The 19918-nt window shown below is 39.2% G+C and overlaps 1 protein-coding gene across 4 annotated transcripts in view; it reads left to right on the plus strand.

The window, feature by feature from the left end:
* grb10 (growth factor receptor bound protein 10) overlaps positions 1 to 19918 on the plus strand; it is a 96361-nt gene that overhangs the window by 8684 nt on the left and 67759 nt on the right. For all 4 annotated transcript variants that reach the window (XM_011485039.3, XM_011485040.3, XM_011485038.3 and 1 more), the window contains exon 2: positions 13279 to 13404. In XM_011485039.3, coding sequence (XP_011483341.1) covers positions 13354 to 13404 — 51 coding nt within the window. In that variant the 5' untranslated portion in view covers positions 13279 to 13353. The remainder of the gene's footprint in view (positions 1 to 13278; positions 13405 to 19918) is intronic.

Here is a 19918-nt window from a genome sequence, read left to right on the forward strand (position 1 = left end):
ACTCCATCTTTTAACAAATATTAGTTGGAAAATGTTTTCCAAAAATCATTTTTTCCTTTTATTAACACTTCGCATTATCTCCATCCCATGATGTCACATGTGCTTGTAAACTGTTTTCTCTATGCCATAAGTTATGAAACTTTGCTAAATCTCTTGCAACATTTTTGCCTGAATAATCCTTTGGATTTAAGTTGGTTTTGATGCTGAAGTTGTTTAAGTTTCTCTTAATATGATATTCTGCAAACATTGCACACAAAGAGGACTAAAAACAACGTTGCTGCGTGCATGTGGTGCCAAAGTTAGTACTTAATTTCACCAGGCCTTCATTTTGTTTTACAATTTGGTTTGTTTTCTTACAACAAAAAAAGAGGGTCACTAATTCCTTTTAACAGCTTATTCCTCACGTCACTCGAGGATCAACTGGCATGGTTCAACATTTTTTGATTAAAGAATTTTCTTCTTTTTTGGCAATACATCACCACATTTTATTCTGTCAGGGGTTAACTGGTGTGATATAAATCACCTGTCAGGAGTTTAGACTCATCACTTTCTGATTTTGACTCTAAATGTTACAATTCTTGCTTGTTTATATAACGGTGTTGAATTTCATGGTGTTGGACTAATGGCCTGCATAAGAAGCAAGAATGTTGTCTTTATTCTGCCTGTAAAAACGTGTGGGAGCATAGGTTCATGCAGGTACAGGTCGTATTGTTATTTTAAGGGGAATTTAAGTTGATTGTTGTAGTTACCTCCCTTTTCTAGTTTTTTAGCTCATCCTCACCTTCTCGTCCATCTTATCGTCGTCTCTGCCTTTTGCCAGTTATCCTTTTTTTTATGTCGGTCTGCCTTCTGTTGTTATCTCATCCTGCGATGTTATATCAAAAACAAACCACGGTTAGTCTGCTTTGGTAAATGTACCGTACAGTAAAAAACCAAAAGGCTTTCCTTCTGTTTTTTAAATTTTTTTTTAAATATAAATCCACATACTGCCTTCTAGCTTCTGCTCCTTTGTGTTTTTTTTTTGTTAACATACATTCATGTTATGCTGTGAAGAGTTTAATTTCTTCTGGTATTTCTAGTGTTTTTCAAACTTTGAAAGGCGATTAGAGCTTTATGGAGTGTGCTTTGGAATTTACAGACTCGTACGACTTAAGATAAGTCCCAGTTAATTTGTTTGTTTTGTTTTTTCCATGTGCGAAGTTTGTTAGCGTTCCTTAGGTTCCTTAAGTCAAACCCGTTAGTGTTTATTTCAGGGTTGTCCAAACTTTTTGCAAAGAGGGGCCAGACTTTGTGAAGTGAAAATTTGTTGGGGCCAAACAATCAACCTGCATTAGCCTTATAGTAACTTTAAATGTAAACTCTTTAATGGAATTTATTTTTGCGATGGGACGCTTGTTTTTTCTTCACATTGAACAGAAATAGAACGGAATAAATTTTTACCAAAATTACTGAGAATTTCATATTTAAATGGTAAATGGGGTATAATAATATAGCGCTTTGCTACCTTTTTAGAAGGCTCAAAGCGCTTTACAGTCCATTTACACCCTGATGGCGGCTCTGCTGGCTAACACTGGCACCAACCTATAACAAACAGAAGCAATGCGGGGTTCAGTGTCTTGCCCAAGGACACTTTGACACATGGGCGGGCATGAAGCTGTGATCTTCCGATCAGAGATCAACCACTCTACCTTTGCCGTCAAGTAGCCACAGGTTGTTGCCGCAGGTCTACAACGACTTATAACGTAATTTAGCCAATCATGATCCAGAAGTCATACTGACAGGTCCTAGAAAGTAGTGCTTGGGGCAGCATACTATTGATTTTATGACACGAATTTGCGGGCCAGTAGAAATTTGAATGGGCCGGACTTTGGACACGCTGGGTTTATGTAGATCACTAAACCAGCTTTTCTCAGGTGAAATGTTTCAGTTACAAAATCCGTTATGAGTTGTATTTTTTTTGTTTTGGTGTGTTTTTATTGCACAGCATCAGTTACTTACAGATGTTAAGTATTACCACTTGCCAGTAGGTTAGTGTCAGAAGAAGGGGAATCCGTTCAGAATGGCACCCAGAGACCATCACTGCAGCCAACATGTACACAAGCATCACTGGTCCCATGCCTCTTCCATTCATCTACAGCATTGCATAAGACCGGGTCTCCCGAGAAGCCGAATGAAATCCTCATCCAATTAGGGACTGTCCACTTTTCCTAAAGGCCTTTCTCTCATAAACCGGTGCTATTCAGCCTCCCCTGGCATGACATCAGGCCCTCTCTTATAGTCCCACTTTACGCTGCTGCTCCCAAATAATGAAAGCTGCCAATTAATGACTAATCAACATGTGCAACAAGCACATCCAGTGTGGAGTGACTACCATCTAATCTGCTGATTAAAACAGAATACAGAGATGCTCTGTTCAACCCCCTTTTTCTGCTTTTTGGATTTGCATTGCTGCGGAAACAAATGAAACCTATGACCATTTCATGTAAGAGCGCCTAAACTTGGATTATTTTTGCTGGAACAATACTGGACAAAAAAAAGTCAAATATTTAAAATAAATTAAATTCTGGGCATTAAGGTGTTGTTACAGTAATGTACATTTTAATAAATAAACTTTTAAAGACCTGGGATGTTAAAAATGTGCAAAAGTAAGAAGAGGACTCTAGCTTGACCCTCCACCAGGACATGTAGCACATTAGGGGAAGTTGGCCCTTGAAGGAAGCATGGTCAATCTAAATATGACCCCTTCAGGTGTCTGGCATATGTAAACATATACATTGGAATAATTGAATTCCCTCTCTCCTGGGCTTGGGGGATAGTCAGTACATTTACTGCAATGGATTCTTCACAAGTGAGCAGACCCTGAGTTGGCAGCTGTGCTGGTTCAGGCTCTAAGAGTGTGTTTATGTTCTGGATTGATGCACAGCAGGGTGAGGGGAAGGGAGGGAGGGGGTGGGTGGGTTCTGGCCTGGTAAGGGTTTCGGAGGGGAGAGGTGGCACAATAGCTGGTGTGTTACAGTGGAGGGCAGAGGGCGGGAGTGCTCACCTGAGTTTGGCAGATGTGGTATAGTGAATTTTGGGTCTTCAGATTTAGGGAGCTAGACTTTAATATTTTTGTCTCACCTTCTTAATGCCTTAGTTTGGGTTGATAAATACCATATTATATGAATAAGTACATATCTTCATCATCATCGCGTTACAAAGTAATTGGAGAGCTTAAACCTTTCCTTAATTATGGTGTGTCTTATCCAAGTTCCCAGAATGATCAAGACACCATCACTTGTTCACATTGCATTGCAGTACTGGAGCAGAATATCTTTATCAGACTGCTCAAGAACAGAATTTGCCAAAGAAGTCGCCAAAAATTTAAATGTAATTCATTCTTAAGCTTTGCAGACTCGTTTAAAGCAGCCATTGTTTTGAAATGGCATAAAAAAAGTTCCAACCAAATGAAGTCAATTCAGTCGGCCTTTTCCAACGATACGTCCTTGCCATGTTGGAACCAAACATCCTCAGTAAGCTATGATTGGTCCGTGTCGGTCTTAGTCTACGTTTCAGTGGCAACTGCCCTATCCAGTGACCAAGTTCGAAGGCCACACCCTTTTCACTCAAACAGGCTCAGGAGAATCTGTCAAACGCTTTGAACGCTAGACACGATGCCACCTATTTTTGTTGAGACATCTGATTGGTCAGTTTATAACTTGAATAACTTGCGCTACAGCAAAAAATATGGTGGAAAAAAATGGGATTACCAAGAACATGCTAATAATAGGTAGTAGATTCTTGCCCTACTGTAACTGTTGTATTGGAGCTATCCAGCCGTCCATTTTTGAGCCAGATGGCAGCTCAGACGAGCAAAACAAAGACATGCATGGATCTGCAAATGGATGCATTAAAAAAACAAAAACGTTTTTTTTTTATCTACTCCTGCTCCAGCACACTTTGAATAAAGAAATATGCAGAAATGTAGTTTTCAATCTTAAATTATTTGATCCATGTCCTTCGTCATAAGGAAAATGCTACAAGAACATGTTAAAAACACCAAAAACACCTTTTTTTTGTTGGCGGGGAAGTCTTTAAAATACTAAAATGGGGGATTTTGATCAAAACATATCAACATGGAGAACCTACCTACCTTTTTATAGTGTGCAGAGAAGCATCTTGGAAATCATTCAGAAAAAACAAAGTGGTTTGTTGTGGCTTGTAAGCTGTCGCAATAGCTTTTAGGTGAAACTAACAGCTATAGTTTATTTTAACATCGTCATGCTCTGTGATTGTGCAAAGTTTTGGCATTACCTCCAGTTAGCTCAGCAGATTTTTAACATATAATTCAATATATTTTAACTTTTTTTTTAAGGACCCTTTTCATTTGCACCATGTTTTGTAGCTCCGCCATGCTGTTGCCACATGACGAAGTCATTCATGCCTACTAAACGATGGTGCTTTTTCAGCAATACATTTAAGTGTTTTGTACTATTCCTTTTGAGAAATCTTATTTTCAGTAAAACAAACAAACAAAGAAACAGTCCAAAACACAGAAAACCAACTACATTCCAGTGGTCACACTCAGAGATTAAACTCAAGATCCTTTTAACCACGTCAAGCCAGCTTTCCAATGTGTTAACCCAGAGAACAGTTATGCAATCACAGTTGTGCCTTTGTGTTGTTGTTGTTGTTTTTTTAAGAATTCTTGCACAAAGTATCAGCAAAAATGTAAAAATTAAAAACCCTAAAAATAAATTTTGTTTAATGTTTGTACATCTGTAACCTGGTGTGAATGCCAACTTCTAAAAGTGCAGTAATTTTTGGAATGCTTATCATTAAATTACGACTTTAAAGTCCTAAATTTACTAGAAAAAAAAGTCTGTAACTGTAAAAGTAACTGTTAAATTACAAGGATAAAAATCAGATATTTAAATAGGCTGAATTCATGCCTTTTTCTTGTAAATGTACGTGTTTTAAAGTTGTACCTTTATAAATTTAAAACACGTAAATTCATGAGGAAAAAGTCATACATTTACGAGAAAAAAAGTCATTCATTTTTGTAAAAAAAGACAAAACATTTACGATAAAAAATTCACACATTTACGAGAAAAAACACCAAAGTTGTCTGTTTATCTGAGCCTTGCTTTAAGATGAAATATGTGGAGCATTTTGTGAAGCTTTATTTCCGGATAGGTTTCAAAAAACAAAGAAATTCTGAAAGTTTTGATAACTCAAACCCAAATTATTGTTAGTTTAGCGGCTTTCCGTGGTTCGGTGTCGGTAATGCAGAGTTTCATGTGTAAAATAAGGAGCTCAGAGACACAAATGGGTGTAGATGACCGCTGCTGTATTCTGCCCTTTTTCATTCACATACCCAGAAGTCCATTGGTCACCTTACGTCATGAACCTGTTATGCACACAACACCATAGCCCAAGGTAAAAATGTTACATTATGATTTGGTGAAAAAACTGACATAAAAGTTTTTTTTTCCGACCTCAATTAAGTTAGTCAAGTTTTATCCTGCTGAAGGGATTGTGCAAAAACCCACAGGGTGACTACAAAGAGGGTTTATGGATTGCAGCTGCAAAAGTATATATTTCTCTATGATGAACAAGTTTTTTTATTGCAATATTAAAAACACAATGTTGCACGGTGTGAGAAACGTATCTAGAAAGTCAAGTGAGAACAACACCTTATGTTAAATTTTGTCTTATTATGAAAATTCATATTTTGGTCTATTGAGCTGCAATGTCATCTGGGGAAAAAATAACATTGAAGCTACTTCCTGTAAGTACGGGGGAGTGTTTTTTCTATGTTGCCAATATATATTTAAAGATTTAGAAAATACTGATGTAATTTTTATGTAATATCACTCAAGTGTAGAGGAAATGAAGCCTTGAATTGAATGCACCAGGTTGTTATATTAGTAGGTTTTGTTCTAAAAATGGTTCTAGTACTACTACTAATACTACTTGTTGGATGCTCACCTTTTAGCTTATCTCTTCAGGGTTCGCCACAGCGAATCAGCTGTCCTGGATTTGCACAGGAGGTTTTGACAGAGTTTTTGTACACCAGATCTGGGCTGGGGACCGGCACAAGGAGACCAAGACGTGGCCCCCCTTCTCCTAATTGTAATAAGCAATGTTATGAATGATGCAGTATTAGGTTCCAGATGCATCCTCCACACATAACCATCTCTTTTTGCACCTAATTCGGTCTATTTGAGTAAAGTAAAGAAGTCTGCATTAATTCTAATAAAGAATAGGTTTAACCGGAGATTCTCCATTGTCCTTAAGGGTGGATGTGAATGGCTCCAGTTTGCTCAAGAAACTCCACCTAATAAGATGCAGGTATTGAAAGTGGAAAGGTGGTAACCAAGAGAACTTATTGGTTTCAGATGATGCAAATATAACATAAAACTGAATGAGTGTTTGACCAAGATAATAGTTACCCAAAGTGGGAATTTTTACTTGAAGGCTAGGAGTGTGCAGTTATTGTGTGAGGATAGTCATTTATCTGTTTAATTTGAACTGATGCACACAACAGTTTAACAACCAAACATGTTTTATAAAAGAAAATTCAACATTGTTCCATTTAATCATCATCCCACCTGATCATTGGAGAATATAAGGGGAAAAAATACCCATATTCGTCTGTTTATCTACGCCAGTTTTCAGTTAAAATAAAGCTCTTGCAAATCTAATCAACGGTTGCACCTGGCTGATTGACAGGAAACATGTCCGGGCCAGAGAGCTGTCAGCTGAAACAATGGAAAGCAGGATGGAAGTAATTCAACACACAGTGTGTCAAAATATGTTGACTGTTCCAAGTCAGCTGTGTCCAAAGTTTGTTGCAAGTGCAGACAATAAGGGGAAGTGGCTAAAAAAAGAGATGTGCGGATACAAATTAACAGACCAGAAGAAGCTGTTTGTGTTGTTTGGATTTTTGGCAAACACTGTTCACACAGCAAATCAGCCAAAGAAAACAACTCTTATAGTATTTGATGGTTGGTAATGAAGATACAGTGAAAAGTTATCAAGCAGAAACCTGTGTTTTGTGCTACTTTTTAAGTGCTATCATAGGAGTAATTTTTGAGTAATTAATTAGTTGTGACCTGTACCTGTTAATAATTAATCGAAGTAATCTATTCTTAATGTAACCTAATAATTACTATAAAAAGTTACGTTTTGAGTTTAAAAAAAAAAATTAAATGTGTGATGTTGTGACGCAGTAAAATATCCAAATACAGTTTAAAAAGTGGCTTTATAAAGTCTTCCTATTATAAAAGACTTCCAACCTTTACTTTTACACCAACAAGGGGGATTATTTTCAATCTCGAATATTTACAACAACAACAAAAAAAGTCTAAATCTAATTAAACACCTCAAAAAACAGTAGGAAAACTTCTGAGCATTCCAAAAAATATTGACCAAAAAGTTCTATTTTCACCAGAAGAAAAAGTGACTATTTGCACGTAATTTTCTAAATACGAAGGGGTAAGTGTGACATTTTTTTCTTGGCCGCACGGACCCCTAGGAAGGGTTAAAGTTAGGATAACGGTTGGTGTTAATACACCAAATGGTTCCTAAGCGCAGAGAACAAATTTCCACACACCGAGGTGCGTGACAGCTAATGGAACTTTGACTTTAACTTCAAATATGTACGACATATGGCTAGCATGAATTTCCATCACTTTTTGTTCTTGGTCAGCAACATCAGCTATCCTATAACACATATGTTAACATACATTAGTCCACAGCTCACCGTCCCATGTGATCAGAAAAAAAAATAACACAAGTGGGATTAAAAAGAAAGCGCGCTGATTTGTCTATAATTGATATCTTGATGAAACCTTTTTGGTCCCCTAAACCAAAAGGTGGTTTGAATAGCACCAATTCATACACATGCACTCACAAAACCGCACACGGAGAAGTCATATTGGAAGCTTTAGTTTTATCCTTTTAAACGAAGTCAGGACACTAACTCACTAACTGACCTCTGAGGCTTTAAGTCCTCTTTTGACCTTGTGGTACTCTTTAAGAGAGCTTACAAGCTCTGCGTATGCGTTTGTATTTGTGTGTGTGTCCATGTGAGTGCCTTCCCTTAATCTGCCTTTCTTAACTTTCCCGTAACCGCCTATTTTGTGCTCAGGCCGCTCTGTAAATCCGTGCACACGGTTTCATGGGGTCGGCCTTCGCAGCGCTGCGTGTGTGTTTTCACTGGGAGGCCTATATGGAAGGAATGTGCTCTCCGCGTTCCAAAGATGACTGAGCACAACTCAACAGCTTTGCATTAAACTGTGTCTGGCCCGATCATCTGAATTCAAGCTGACTGAGGCAAACGTGTTTCAAAACGTCAGGGAGAGCAGTTGACACAGCTGAGCGGAGCGTGGCTTTGGTTTATGAAAGGGTGAGTTTAGAAGAAGAAAGGTAAAACTGTTTCTACCAGACAATATAATGTGTTTTTTTTTGCCTACTTCAAATAACTGCATTACTCAGTTATTCTGTTAGGAGAGGCTGTAAAAGCAGGTTTAAAGAAATTGGTTAACAAGGGGGCAAATATACTTAGTCCACATAATCTTCTGTTTATTTCCCATTTGCCCTTTACTTAGTGAGATTATGAGCCTCTAGTTTACATCTACCAAAGAAGAGCAGTTTGGGGAAATAATTTAAATAGCCACGGTGGCCCGCTGATCCAAAGCCAAACTTTTGGCATCTATTCAGGATTTACCACGCTGGGATGTTAAAGCTGAACCCCTGACATGTAAGCACAAATCAGGACCTTAACCTTTGGCCTGGTTGATTGTGGTGGCCTTCTACGCTTTTAAGAGAATATGTAGGTTTACTTTTTTCTTTGCTTGGTTAAAGCTTCCAAACATTTGATGGAGCCATGCCCCATTCGTTGTATTTTCATGTTTGAATTAAAACGGGAAATATTAACGGTTGCAGTTCCTCAAATGACCACTTGAGACTGGTTTCAAAAGGGGGTAATTTCCAAATGTTTGAAGTCCAAAAAATACTTCATCTTCTTTAAGTGAGCTGGTTTGATTTTACTTGAGGTCAAATTTGTGCATTATTAGGGCTGTGTTTCCTTTATTGACTGGTGGATACACTCAACAAAACTCCCACCCTGTGGTCCATTTTTGGGTGGAGAAGACTCCAGAAAATTATTTCAGTGCAACTTTAAGCCTATAGGGGACATTGGAGATTATCGGTCTAGTGTATTGGTTATCTGTGGGTGAACTGGAGGTCAACAAGCTTTGTGCAGATTCTGCCGTCCGTCTTTGTTGTTCGCTTTCTATATACTCTATCCTTTCATAAGTAAATGAAGTTTACTGTCGAGGAAAGGATAGTCCCAACTAGATAATTGTCTTGGTGATAAAGACATCTTCCCTTGAATTCAGAGTTGTATAATACCGGGCTCTATATTCTATCGGGTACAAATAGAGAAAAACACATCTAAGTTTAGGACGAGTCCACTATAGACTGCAATGGTTTTAGATGCTTTTTCCCAATGTAAATATATAAAAATTAAAAAACAGCTTTAGCTTCAAACCTCACATCTTCTTTACTAATGTCCAATATGACATTTAAAAGTGATTGTTTTCTACTTTTCTACACAGTTGGATTGTGGGTTCACTGTTTTAAACAAGTCCCCAACTTCCCTTCTATGATACTTTAATCAATAATCAATTTGGCTGCTGCAACTGCAATCCAAGCGTGTTTACCTGAATTACCCCCAACGGATTATCCGTTGGGGGTAATTCAGGTAAATTTGCTAATTTATTCTGAAAATCCAGTGGATTATTTTTCCTTTTCTGTTGAAGACTTCCTGCCTTTCAACAAAATACATGAAAGTTCAGGCATCAGCTCACCATGTTTGAAAATTAAAGAGTAAAGCTGAGTTTGAAAGTCCTTTCATCTTCTGCAACCTATCCAGAGACTAAAGGGTTTTGCATTTTTTAGTTGGTTAAGTTCAGGACTGGTACATAGGAAATCGGTGTTCGATTCCCAGGGGGTGCGATGAGCGTCATCCAATCTGGGTCTTTAGGCAAGATTCTTTATGGTAGTCGGTCCCCGGCCCAGATAAAATACAGGGTTGTGTCAGGGAGGGCATCCGGCGTAAAATCTCTGCCAAAGCACCTGTGTGAATCAGTGAAAGCTGAACAACAACATCAGAGCAAGAAAATACGAGCAATTGTTTCGGCTACCATCTCACAAGCTATCTAATTGAAAAAATGTTTATAAAAATACCTTGAGGTTCAGGAATTGCACCCTAAAGTCCCTTATTGTCTTTCATGATAATTGCACTTTTATAGTTTTAGATGCTTAGGTTAGTTAGCGGGCCTCGGGGGTCAAATCATTCCACAACTTGGCACAACTTCAATTGTGCCAAATCAACAAAAATCTAAATTCATTGCTTTGTTGTGGAATATTGGAGTGCTTAACTGAGCTGTGATTGGATGGTTAAGACATCAGTTTTTTATTCTTTTGTTGTTTTGGTGAAATCACCAAACAGTTTAACGCTTAATTCCGTGATACTTTTAACTAGTAATCCCTCCAAATTTTGAGAAGTAGTTTAATAGGGAGGCTTCAATACAACCTCTTTTTCTCCACAGTCCAACGCTTGACTGACTCTTGCACAACCTCCTGACTGCAGGAGGTGTACCGTTTGGCGGCGTATAGTCAGCAAGTCTGTGGTGCTTAATGAGGGGCTGCTCGGAGGGTCCAGGACAATGTCCATGTGCTTTTTTTTTGTTGTGAACTGTGTATCTGTAAATAATGTGTTAAATGGCAAGTTATCCGTGCTTGCCAACCTGACAGGCCACACACATGGGCTGAGACAGAAGCGCACACTCATTACGACGTTTTCACCGTACTGGGAATTGTAGGGCCAAACTCTTTGTCTAAACTGCATTTACGGTCGTGAAACTCCTCTGAGCATTCACTAAATGTAAAAATGAGGATAAAAGAAACGGGCAAGATCAAATTTAAACTTTTTTTTAAGCCTTTAAATGGATATTAATGTTAGTTCCTCACGAAAAACAAACTCCAAATAAGTATTTTGATCCATTCACGCCATTCTGAGCATTCTTCTAACATTCTGTTCTCTGAGCACCAGCCCCTCCCATTCCGCGAAAATGACCGGGTTATGGTCAGGAAAGTCCGCTTGATGGCAGTCTGAATAAAGACCAAACGCAAGGTTCAGAACTCGATCCGGAACAGATTTTTCCAGTATGATTATAACTTAAGAATAAGGTTTGTCCAAAGTCTGGCCCACGTGTGGTCGTGGTCAATGTTATTCTGACTTTAGGTCCCCTTTTAAAAATGAATTCTGTAAAGCCTGCTATTGAAAACTGCACATTTGACAACAGATCACAGCAAACTGTTTTCGCTTCCCCGATGGGCTATACAGCGTTACCTCACTATATTGCGGCTTACCGTTTGTGGACTCGCTGTTTTGCGGCCTTTTTTTCATTTCAACAGTGTTTTGCGTTTTTGTTGGCTGTTGATCTTGTCCGTCAATCTCTATCGTGCTGTGTCCTGAGACTGCACGTGCAGTCTGTCACATTTACATAAATCTTCATGGCGATCAGATCTTTCTTTTCATCCTGGACTTGTTTTTTTGTAAAGGTTTGAACTTTAAAAGATTAATCAAGAGATAAAACTGTGAAAATGTTCATGTCAGTCTGATAAAAGTGGATAAAATGTGTACTGGGGAGTTTTACAGATGAAAACATCTATAATCCTACTTTGCGGATTTCACATACCGTGGGCTATTTATAGAACCAATCCTCAGCGATAAATGAGAAAACACTGTATTGCTCTAAAACATTTGCTTCCACTTCCACCACTTCCATTATCCAGATTTTGTTATTTTCTCACTCTAAGACCAGGAAATATTTTAGGTTTTGCTCTACAACAGAGTGGTGACGGCTGACCACTGACAGCGAAGTGATCTGTGTCCATCTGTCAGCTGTTGACAGCAGCATGGACAATTTTAGCTAATCAGAAATGTTGAACATTTCAAAAATGCGCACACCTATGCACAACCACCAGTGTGGAGAATACTATACATAAACATGACCCAACTCACTTGCCTGCTGTGCACATATTCGTACTGAAGCAAATGTACACATAGAATGTAAACACTGCGTTGGCAAAAGTGCAGCCTACTTACAACCGCCAACACAAGCATGGGATAATATTAGCTGTCTGTGAAACGGCAGTTCATATTTTTAAAATGCAAACTCGGGGTCGTGAACTGCTGCATAAAAGACCTTCACATTTATGGGTTCGAGCCGTGCGCCTCTAAATATACGCCGATGTCTATCTTCAGGGCTGGATACGTGCCTGCAGGTATTTTTTGGTGAGTCTTTACAGGTTTTTGTTTAGCGGCCTTGGTGCCAAGAGGTTAGTAGGATACTGCTTTGAATTTCTGGGTATTTTGACCAACGAAAGTTGACTTTCTAAGAACAGAGGAACATATTTAGATCTTAGTAGGTGAAACATCTAATGCAGTCATGACACCTAGCAGCTTACTAAACGGCTTAGTTATTGAGTGTAAACGGAGGTAGGGTGAACTTTAACTGCTGGTTCAAACAGAAATTGCCTCTTATTTTTTTTAGGGGTCCCCAGAATCGAAAATCCCTTCAATGGACACTTTGGTAAATGGTGATGGTAAAAAGCGTACACTTATATAGCGCTTTTCTACCTTCTTCGAACGCCAAAAGCGCTTTACAGTCACAGACCCATTCACACACACATTCACTCCCTGGTGGCGGCTCTGCTGCTGAACACTGGCGCCAACCTTCCACCAAAGGCAAGGTGGGGTTCAGTGTCTTGCCCAAGGACTCTTCGACACATGGGCGGGCAAGGCGGAATCGAACCCGCAATGTTATAATCGGAGGTCGACCGCCCTTCTACTGCACCACGGCTGCCCCCTCATGTATACTTTGGTTAGCATGAAGAATTTACTGTGCTTGGTTACTTTGATTTTAACATAAAGGTACATATTTTATCACCGCTCTAGTGACTGCACCAACACCCTTTGCTTGACCTTTCAGATTTCTTTAAACATCTCGTGTTCCTTCCCTGGCGCTCGTTGGTGTTGCTTACCGAGTTTATATGTGGGTTAAGATGAGATCTGTGCTAAATCTGTCCCCGCAGAACATGGACCTCAACTTCCTCTCCTCTTGTCATCTGTTTCTTCTTCCATCATCAAGTTTCTCCTCCCTTTTCCTTCTGTTGTACTTTTCCACTAACCTTCATCCTTGTGGTCTTCTTCATCCACAGGCTCTGAACTGTCCATTGGATTCTGAAACTGATCCAACCAGACAAATTGCCCAAAAGTTCTGAGGAACGCTAAACATGGCTGTGGCCAGATGTCCAGATTATTTCCTGCATCATCCAAATTATCAGGTAAATGACTGCTTTGTGTTATGTCCACATGAAAAACAGCAACTTTGGTAACTTTTGACTGAAACTACAGTTAGTGATTTCTGATTTTTGAAGTCTATTGATGTTTCTCCTTACCATAAACTTGCTATATTTGAGAGATTTTACTACACACATCTTAAAAGTGCAATGTTTTGAGTGTAAAGCTTTGTTCACATTGCCCTCGGCAATGTGCCTTCAAGCTGCCACTTCCAACGAAAACTCTATGTAAATGTGCATTAACAAACGCTTCAGGCTTCTGCATTCAAAACTCTCACATCCCAATCAAAGTCGGATTTGGCAAAGAAGCATGGATGGCGTCCCTTTTAAATTCATGAAGTTCCAACTGTTTAGAAATTGATCATGTAGGCGAAACTAATCATTGTGGTTTGTGCCCAAATGGAATTTAAGTGACACCAAACAGTCTGGAACAAGACTTGCAGCATTTGCACCGCTTCAACATTTAGCACCAAGCATCTTCCAACTGTGGGTGGTGGACATGTGCTATTAAACAGAAGAAAAATATAAAGAAGAAGCCCCTCCTGCTTTTCCAGTGTGAACACCATGGGTTAAAAGCACATTCAAGAACCTGAGTTGATGGCGTTCTTGAATGCACGTCACATCCGTATTTGTAGCTTTTGAGTTCGGAGACGTAAAAATAATTTGGTTAACAGTTACTACTAAACTATCCAAAGAACTGTTGATTTTTAGAAAGTGGTTTGACTTGAACCTACTTTAGTCTTTGAAGCTGTTCTTATAAAACCAACCATTCTGACCAGCCTTAAGAGACTTTATGAAAGAAATCTTTGAAGAAGACTCGAATTGATTTAATTAAAATTAAGCTGAAAGATTGATCAGACATTGTGTAAAATGCTTTAAAAGCTTTGTAACCAGAAATAAATTTGAACAATTGACATAAATTGTAAATAAGGCATGGGTAATCTTCAGAAAGAAAAGAAGAATTGGAGTTAGAGAACCCACGTTCAGCAAATGTTGGTATTTAAGGAGAAATAGATTTACATGGAAAGAATGGGGGCATGCTTGGTTTCAGCCTGTTATTTTAAAATAGTTGTTGGCAGAGTATTACTGTCGGAAAGTTGGATTGTATGTGGCCTCGCAGTGTGATCAAGCAGAAACAGACCTGCTACTTTCACACCACAAAGCTCATATTTTGGAAGTAGTTTGCATTTGTGTAGCAAAGGCAATTTAAAATGTGCAAAAAAAAAGGAGAAATATCTACATAAACAAAAAAAACTTAAAAATTCAATTTAATTGACTTGCAGATTATTTTAATCAAGAAGCTTGATAATGTCACAAAAACATTCCAGAGAAATTCCTCTGAGAGCATTGAAAGACTGCTGATGAGACGATAACGGATGAGCCGTTTATTTTTGACACTCCCTCCTGCCTCTCTGGTTTTTGTCTCTTGTGTTTGTTTAGGAACATTTGGAAAAAGTGATGCAAGGTTTACATGTTGCCGTGCAGATTTATTTCTGTGTCAAAAGATTGCGTAAAAGAGAATTGTTGCAAGATTTCACTTTTTGATCTCTTACTTATGACATTTGGAGCTTCTTCTTTTGCGTGTGTTTTAAAAGATTTGATCTGGTTGAGACTTAAACATTTCGCTCTTTTCATCACAACATTGTCCTTAATTATTTGTCCACAGAATGTTTGAGAAAAAGCTGAAGGAACTGCACACGGCCGGCAATCTCTGCTTGTGTACACACACAAATGCCCAGCAGTACACGTGCACCGAAACACTCACCTGACTGTTTGCAAAGCACTCGGCGAGAACACACGTACCTTGACTGGCTGAATGAGAAAATTCATTCACTGCGAAATCTTTGATAAAGCTGCAGCGGCACCGCAGAACACAGTTAAGCAGCTATAATATTCATTGGAAAGTGGAGGGGTTGGTTTACCCCTAAAGCTTTGCTTGCTGCAAAATCATCGCTGGTGAATGATTGCAGTGTCTAAATTTACAGCAAACCTAATTTTTATTTTCTTTATTCATTAATCTTCTAAACCCGTTTTGTCCCTTTCGGGGTCAGGGGGCTGTTGGAGCTTATCCCAACCACTTGAGGGCGAAAGCAGGGGACATCCTGGTTAGGTTGCCACCAATCACACACCCATGCACACTCACATTCACACCTAGGGTCAATTTAGAGTAACAGGTTGACCTATGAAGCATTTTTTTGGGACGGTGGGAGGAAGCCGGAGTCCCTGGAGAAAACCCACGTATGCACGGGGGGAACATGCAACTTCCACACAGAAAGGTCCCCACTGGTGTTCTGTTTCAGGTCCCCCAGCCGCAATGTTATTTATTTTTTGGTGGTATTGAATCTAGAACCTTTGGAGTACATTTTAAACAATTTTGGCCTTCGTTTGTTTATTTCAGGTTAAACTTGACTCAATTGCACGTTGAACTGCTACATAAATGCCCTCAAAAATTATTTAATCCATCAGACAGCTTCTCAACACTCCCAGTTTGCAGAGGGAAAACTGGAGTTAACATATTCAGTACACCATATAAGTCCACCCCTACACTATGTAGTGAAATGTGTTGCATTGTCCATCAGAGTACAGTAAGTAAAGTTTTTTCATTATTTTTTTCTATATAGAAATTTGGTATAGGATTATTTAAAGACCCACTCTGATGAAAATGTACTTTTTGGCTGTTTTAACATGCTCTTTTTGCCTATATCTGATAATGAGGAAAAAATTAAGCTTAAAATTGCATTCCTGAGTATTTCTTTATTCAAATCCTTGTGAATCGGGAGCAGAGAGATAAAGAGAGTTTGTTATGTAGAAAATATGGTGGGCGGGCCTCAAGCTCCCTGCTCCTTTGCATCCACTTGTAAATGACTAGATCCATGTTTTCCTTGTCTGAGCTAGGATCTGGTTCAGAACTATACAGCTGGATAGCTCCAACATTGCCCGACATTTCTGTTGCTCCGATAATGTTATGTTGGGGGGGTGAGGGTAGCTAGCAGGATAAAGTGTAAACGTAGAGCTCTCAGTAACAGGTAAGGTAATGGGGGGGGGGGGGGGGGGGGGGTTGTTTCGCACCAACGGTCCTGCCCACATCTCTAAGGTTAATTTCTAATGAACTATCACTGCTCTGCAGAAACTATGTCCTAGAAAACGACAGAATCACGATTAAAACAAAATGGCCCAAAAGATGATCAGAGTGGGTCTTTTTGTTTTAAAAAGAATGACAGTGAGGTGAATAACAAGCTAATTTGTAGGGCTGGATGATGCATTTATTGATTCCCGCATTTCCTCATTACTCCATTTTAAAGAAAAAATAAGAACAGTTTTGAACCGGTATGGTATGACTGTTAAATTAAGAGATGCCATTAATTCGTTTTTAACCACAGCAGCAGTATAAATGATACATTTATCACATATCAATTCTTTGTTTTTTCGAAAAACAACAGAAATTATGTTTTTTTTTTCTTAAATACAATCTGGCTTATGAGTCACAGAACCTGGAGACTTATTAGAAAAGGATCTTCCTTTTGTTGGTACAAAATGCCAGCTTCTCTTTGCTGAACTCTGTTGTTGCATTCAATCAAGATATAAACAAGGAGCCTGAAGAATCCCTTTAGATGAAATTCAGCTGCTCCTTGTTAGGCTAAAGCTTTCAGTAAGGTTAGAAGCAAGGTCAAACGTCTTTAGCCCGAGTCTGACCTCCTCTGCTGGCCCAGCAATGCCATGCATCTGAGTTGTTGTTTTTGTCCTCGTGTCTGAGTCGCTTTCTGGGCTTTAACCTTGTCTCTGGCCTTTTGCTGACCTCTTTTAAAAGGCTGAACCTTCAACCCCTCAACTCTCGTTTGAACCTCCTTTCAACTTTGTGAATTTTAAAGGGTTCTTGCATGCTCCTTGTCAAGAGCTGGCTCACCCTTACTCCTGCTTTGACCCCTCTTGTTAAGGGGGTTTTGAGCCACAAAAGTTGGCTCTTTATGCTGGCAGACCAAGGTAGCGGTTGCTGTAAAGGCCGTGTCATACGGTGAACATGCACATTTTCCACATAAGATTCATCATGATACATGTGTGATTTACGTAATTCATAAATGTTTCTCACGCTCGTCATTCGTCCATGTCCGTCGAGGGCTTCTGCTGGCGGGTCTTTACTTTAAGACCAGCCTTTTCCCAACAGCACCCGTCCTGGCTGCTGTTGGGCGAAGGCGGATACACCCTGGACAGTCTGTCGCATCGCTCATTGAGCTGGAGCAGTCACAATCACTATAACGGATCCCGGAAAGCGAGATGGCGGCAGACAGAAACCCACTGCATGATGGGGAGCCAGCCTGCTCGGGCCTCATGAACTTGATGATATTTTTCTTGTTTTCATGGAGGCAATAATAAAAAAGGTCCCCAGATTTTATTTTTTGTTTTGATTTTTACCCTAATTGGTTAATGCGGGACAACAAGCCTTCAAACTTAGTCAGAGAGAGAACACAAATGCAGAGAACACATTTGCTAACTTTACTTTTGACAACATCAAAATCCAGCCTTGGGTGCATGTAACCCTTGTGCTATCCTAGGCACTTTAACATTGGGAGTTGGGTCATCTAGACCCACTATGGATTTCTCTGGGAGGATTGGGAGGGTGATTGACAACCCAGTGTGCTGCCATGGAGGAAGGTCACACGTGGAGGGTAAGACACAGAGGCTTATTAGTCAAGTCTTTTATAGAGACAGTTGGAAATTCAGGGTATGATTGGCTGGTGTTGGTTTCCCTTTATTTTTCAACCTTTTAGTTCCACTACAATCAACTTTTGATCTATTTTCTAACCATTCCTATTGGGCTTTTAAGATTATGCTGGTTTTAACAAGAAGCCAAAAAACCTGTCGTTTTCTAGCCCTTGTGTTATCTTGTGGGGTCCAGATGACCCCACTCCCAACGCTAACGTGCCTGGAGGCACCTTAACGTTAACATCTAGACCCACTAGACAGTGCGCTGAACCTTTTTTCTTCAATGACTTGTGAACCTCACTGGTGTCCATGAAATCTTTCCACCTTCATCCACCTTTGTCATGGTGGGAATAACACGCCAATGCAAGGGTGGGGTCATCTAAGATAGCACAAGGGTTAAAACACGTGCGGTCAAACGAAGGAATGGGCCATCTTCTCTTCTTTCACAACTGAGTTTGTACACGCTGTACAGGGCAGATCAGGGAGCTTGTGCAATGCGCATGTGCTTTGTGACATCACAAAAACTCTTTAATTCAAAAAGAGCGTCTTTGTGACACTTAATTGACACTGATCTAAAAGGAGAAATTCTCAGAAATTAAAAACGAAAAGATTTTTATTAAATTAGGTCTCTTTCATTAGAAAAATGCCACATGTACATGTCAAAAACTCCCAAAAAAACCACAAGTTACATCGGAGGGGGACTTAATTATTCGCACAATAAACGCATGAATAATTTCTTACATCTTGTTAGAAATTAAGAGCTAATGTTCCTTTTTGTGTTAATTCAGAGTGATTTTATTTCAGTCAAGTCTAAAGCACCCAAGTGGATCACTCATCTATTCACTGATGTAATCAGCCTTTACAGTCTAACTCTTGATCTGTTGTAAAAGCGTTCCCAGTGCTCTTTAAATTATGATTATGCTGTTTTTAGGCAGAATCTTAAAAGGTGTCGTTTTATAGGTCATAGTTTCTGCAGCACTGGAGTACTCCGCCCTGCATTCCAACAAAAGTGGCGAGCAATGTTGGAGCTATCCACTCATCCAGTTATCAGTTAGATGCCAGCTCAGATGAGGAAAATGAAGATGGACACAGATCCAGTTGTCTACAATTTGCTGTACCCTAATGGAGGGGAGCAGTGAGCTTGTGGCCTGCCGTTGCAGGTCGTACATCACACCTACAAGCTTTTTCCAACTGCATTTTTTGTCGTCTGCTCCTGATTCACAATGGTTGGAATACAGAAATCTTCAGAAATGCAATTTTAAGCTTAACTTTTGTTATGTTTATGTCCTCCATCATGAAAAAGAACGGCCACAAGAACATGTTAAAAACACCAAAAGTGGGTCTTTAAAGGATGATGGGCAATGATTGAAAATGAAAGTATGTATTATTTTTTGCAATTTAAAATGACTTTGCAAAACCAAATCAATAATGTACATATTTATGTGTTGTAATAATGCATTCATAAACAAACTGTATTTCAGACTGGACAATCTTTATCAGATCTCTAAATCTAAATGTTCTTCTTTTCCATCAGTATATTTCAGTATGTTTAAGCTGAAAAAAGCAACAACCAGTGTGTAGTAAAATGCTAAAAATGGTTTTGTTTTCTAACAGCAAAACTCTTTATATAAGAACACCTTTGTCTCGCTCTGGCTTTTAATATGAACCTTCTTTACGCACGACTTTCCCATTTTTCATTTGATTCTAAAATGACATTGACAGCGTGTTGACAGCCATCATGACGCCTAACCTCTTTTAGGCTGGCTCACGTTGCAGGCCGCCTGTTTCAATTGACTGA

Source organism: Oryzias latipes, chromosome 16 (genome assembly GCF_002234675.1).
Source record: "Oryzias latipes chromosome 16, ASM223467v1".
NCBI classification, from domain to species: domain Eukaryota; kingdom Metazoa; phylum Chordata; class Actinopteri; order Beloniformes; family Adrianichthyidae; genus Oryzias; species Oryzias latipes.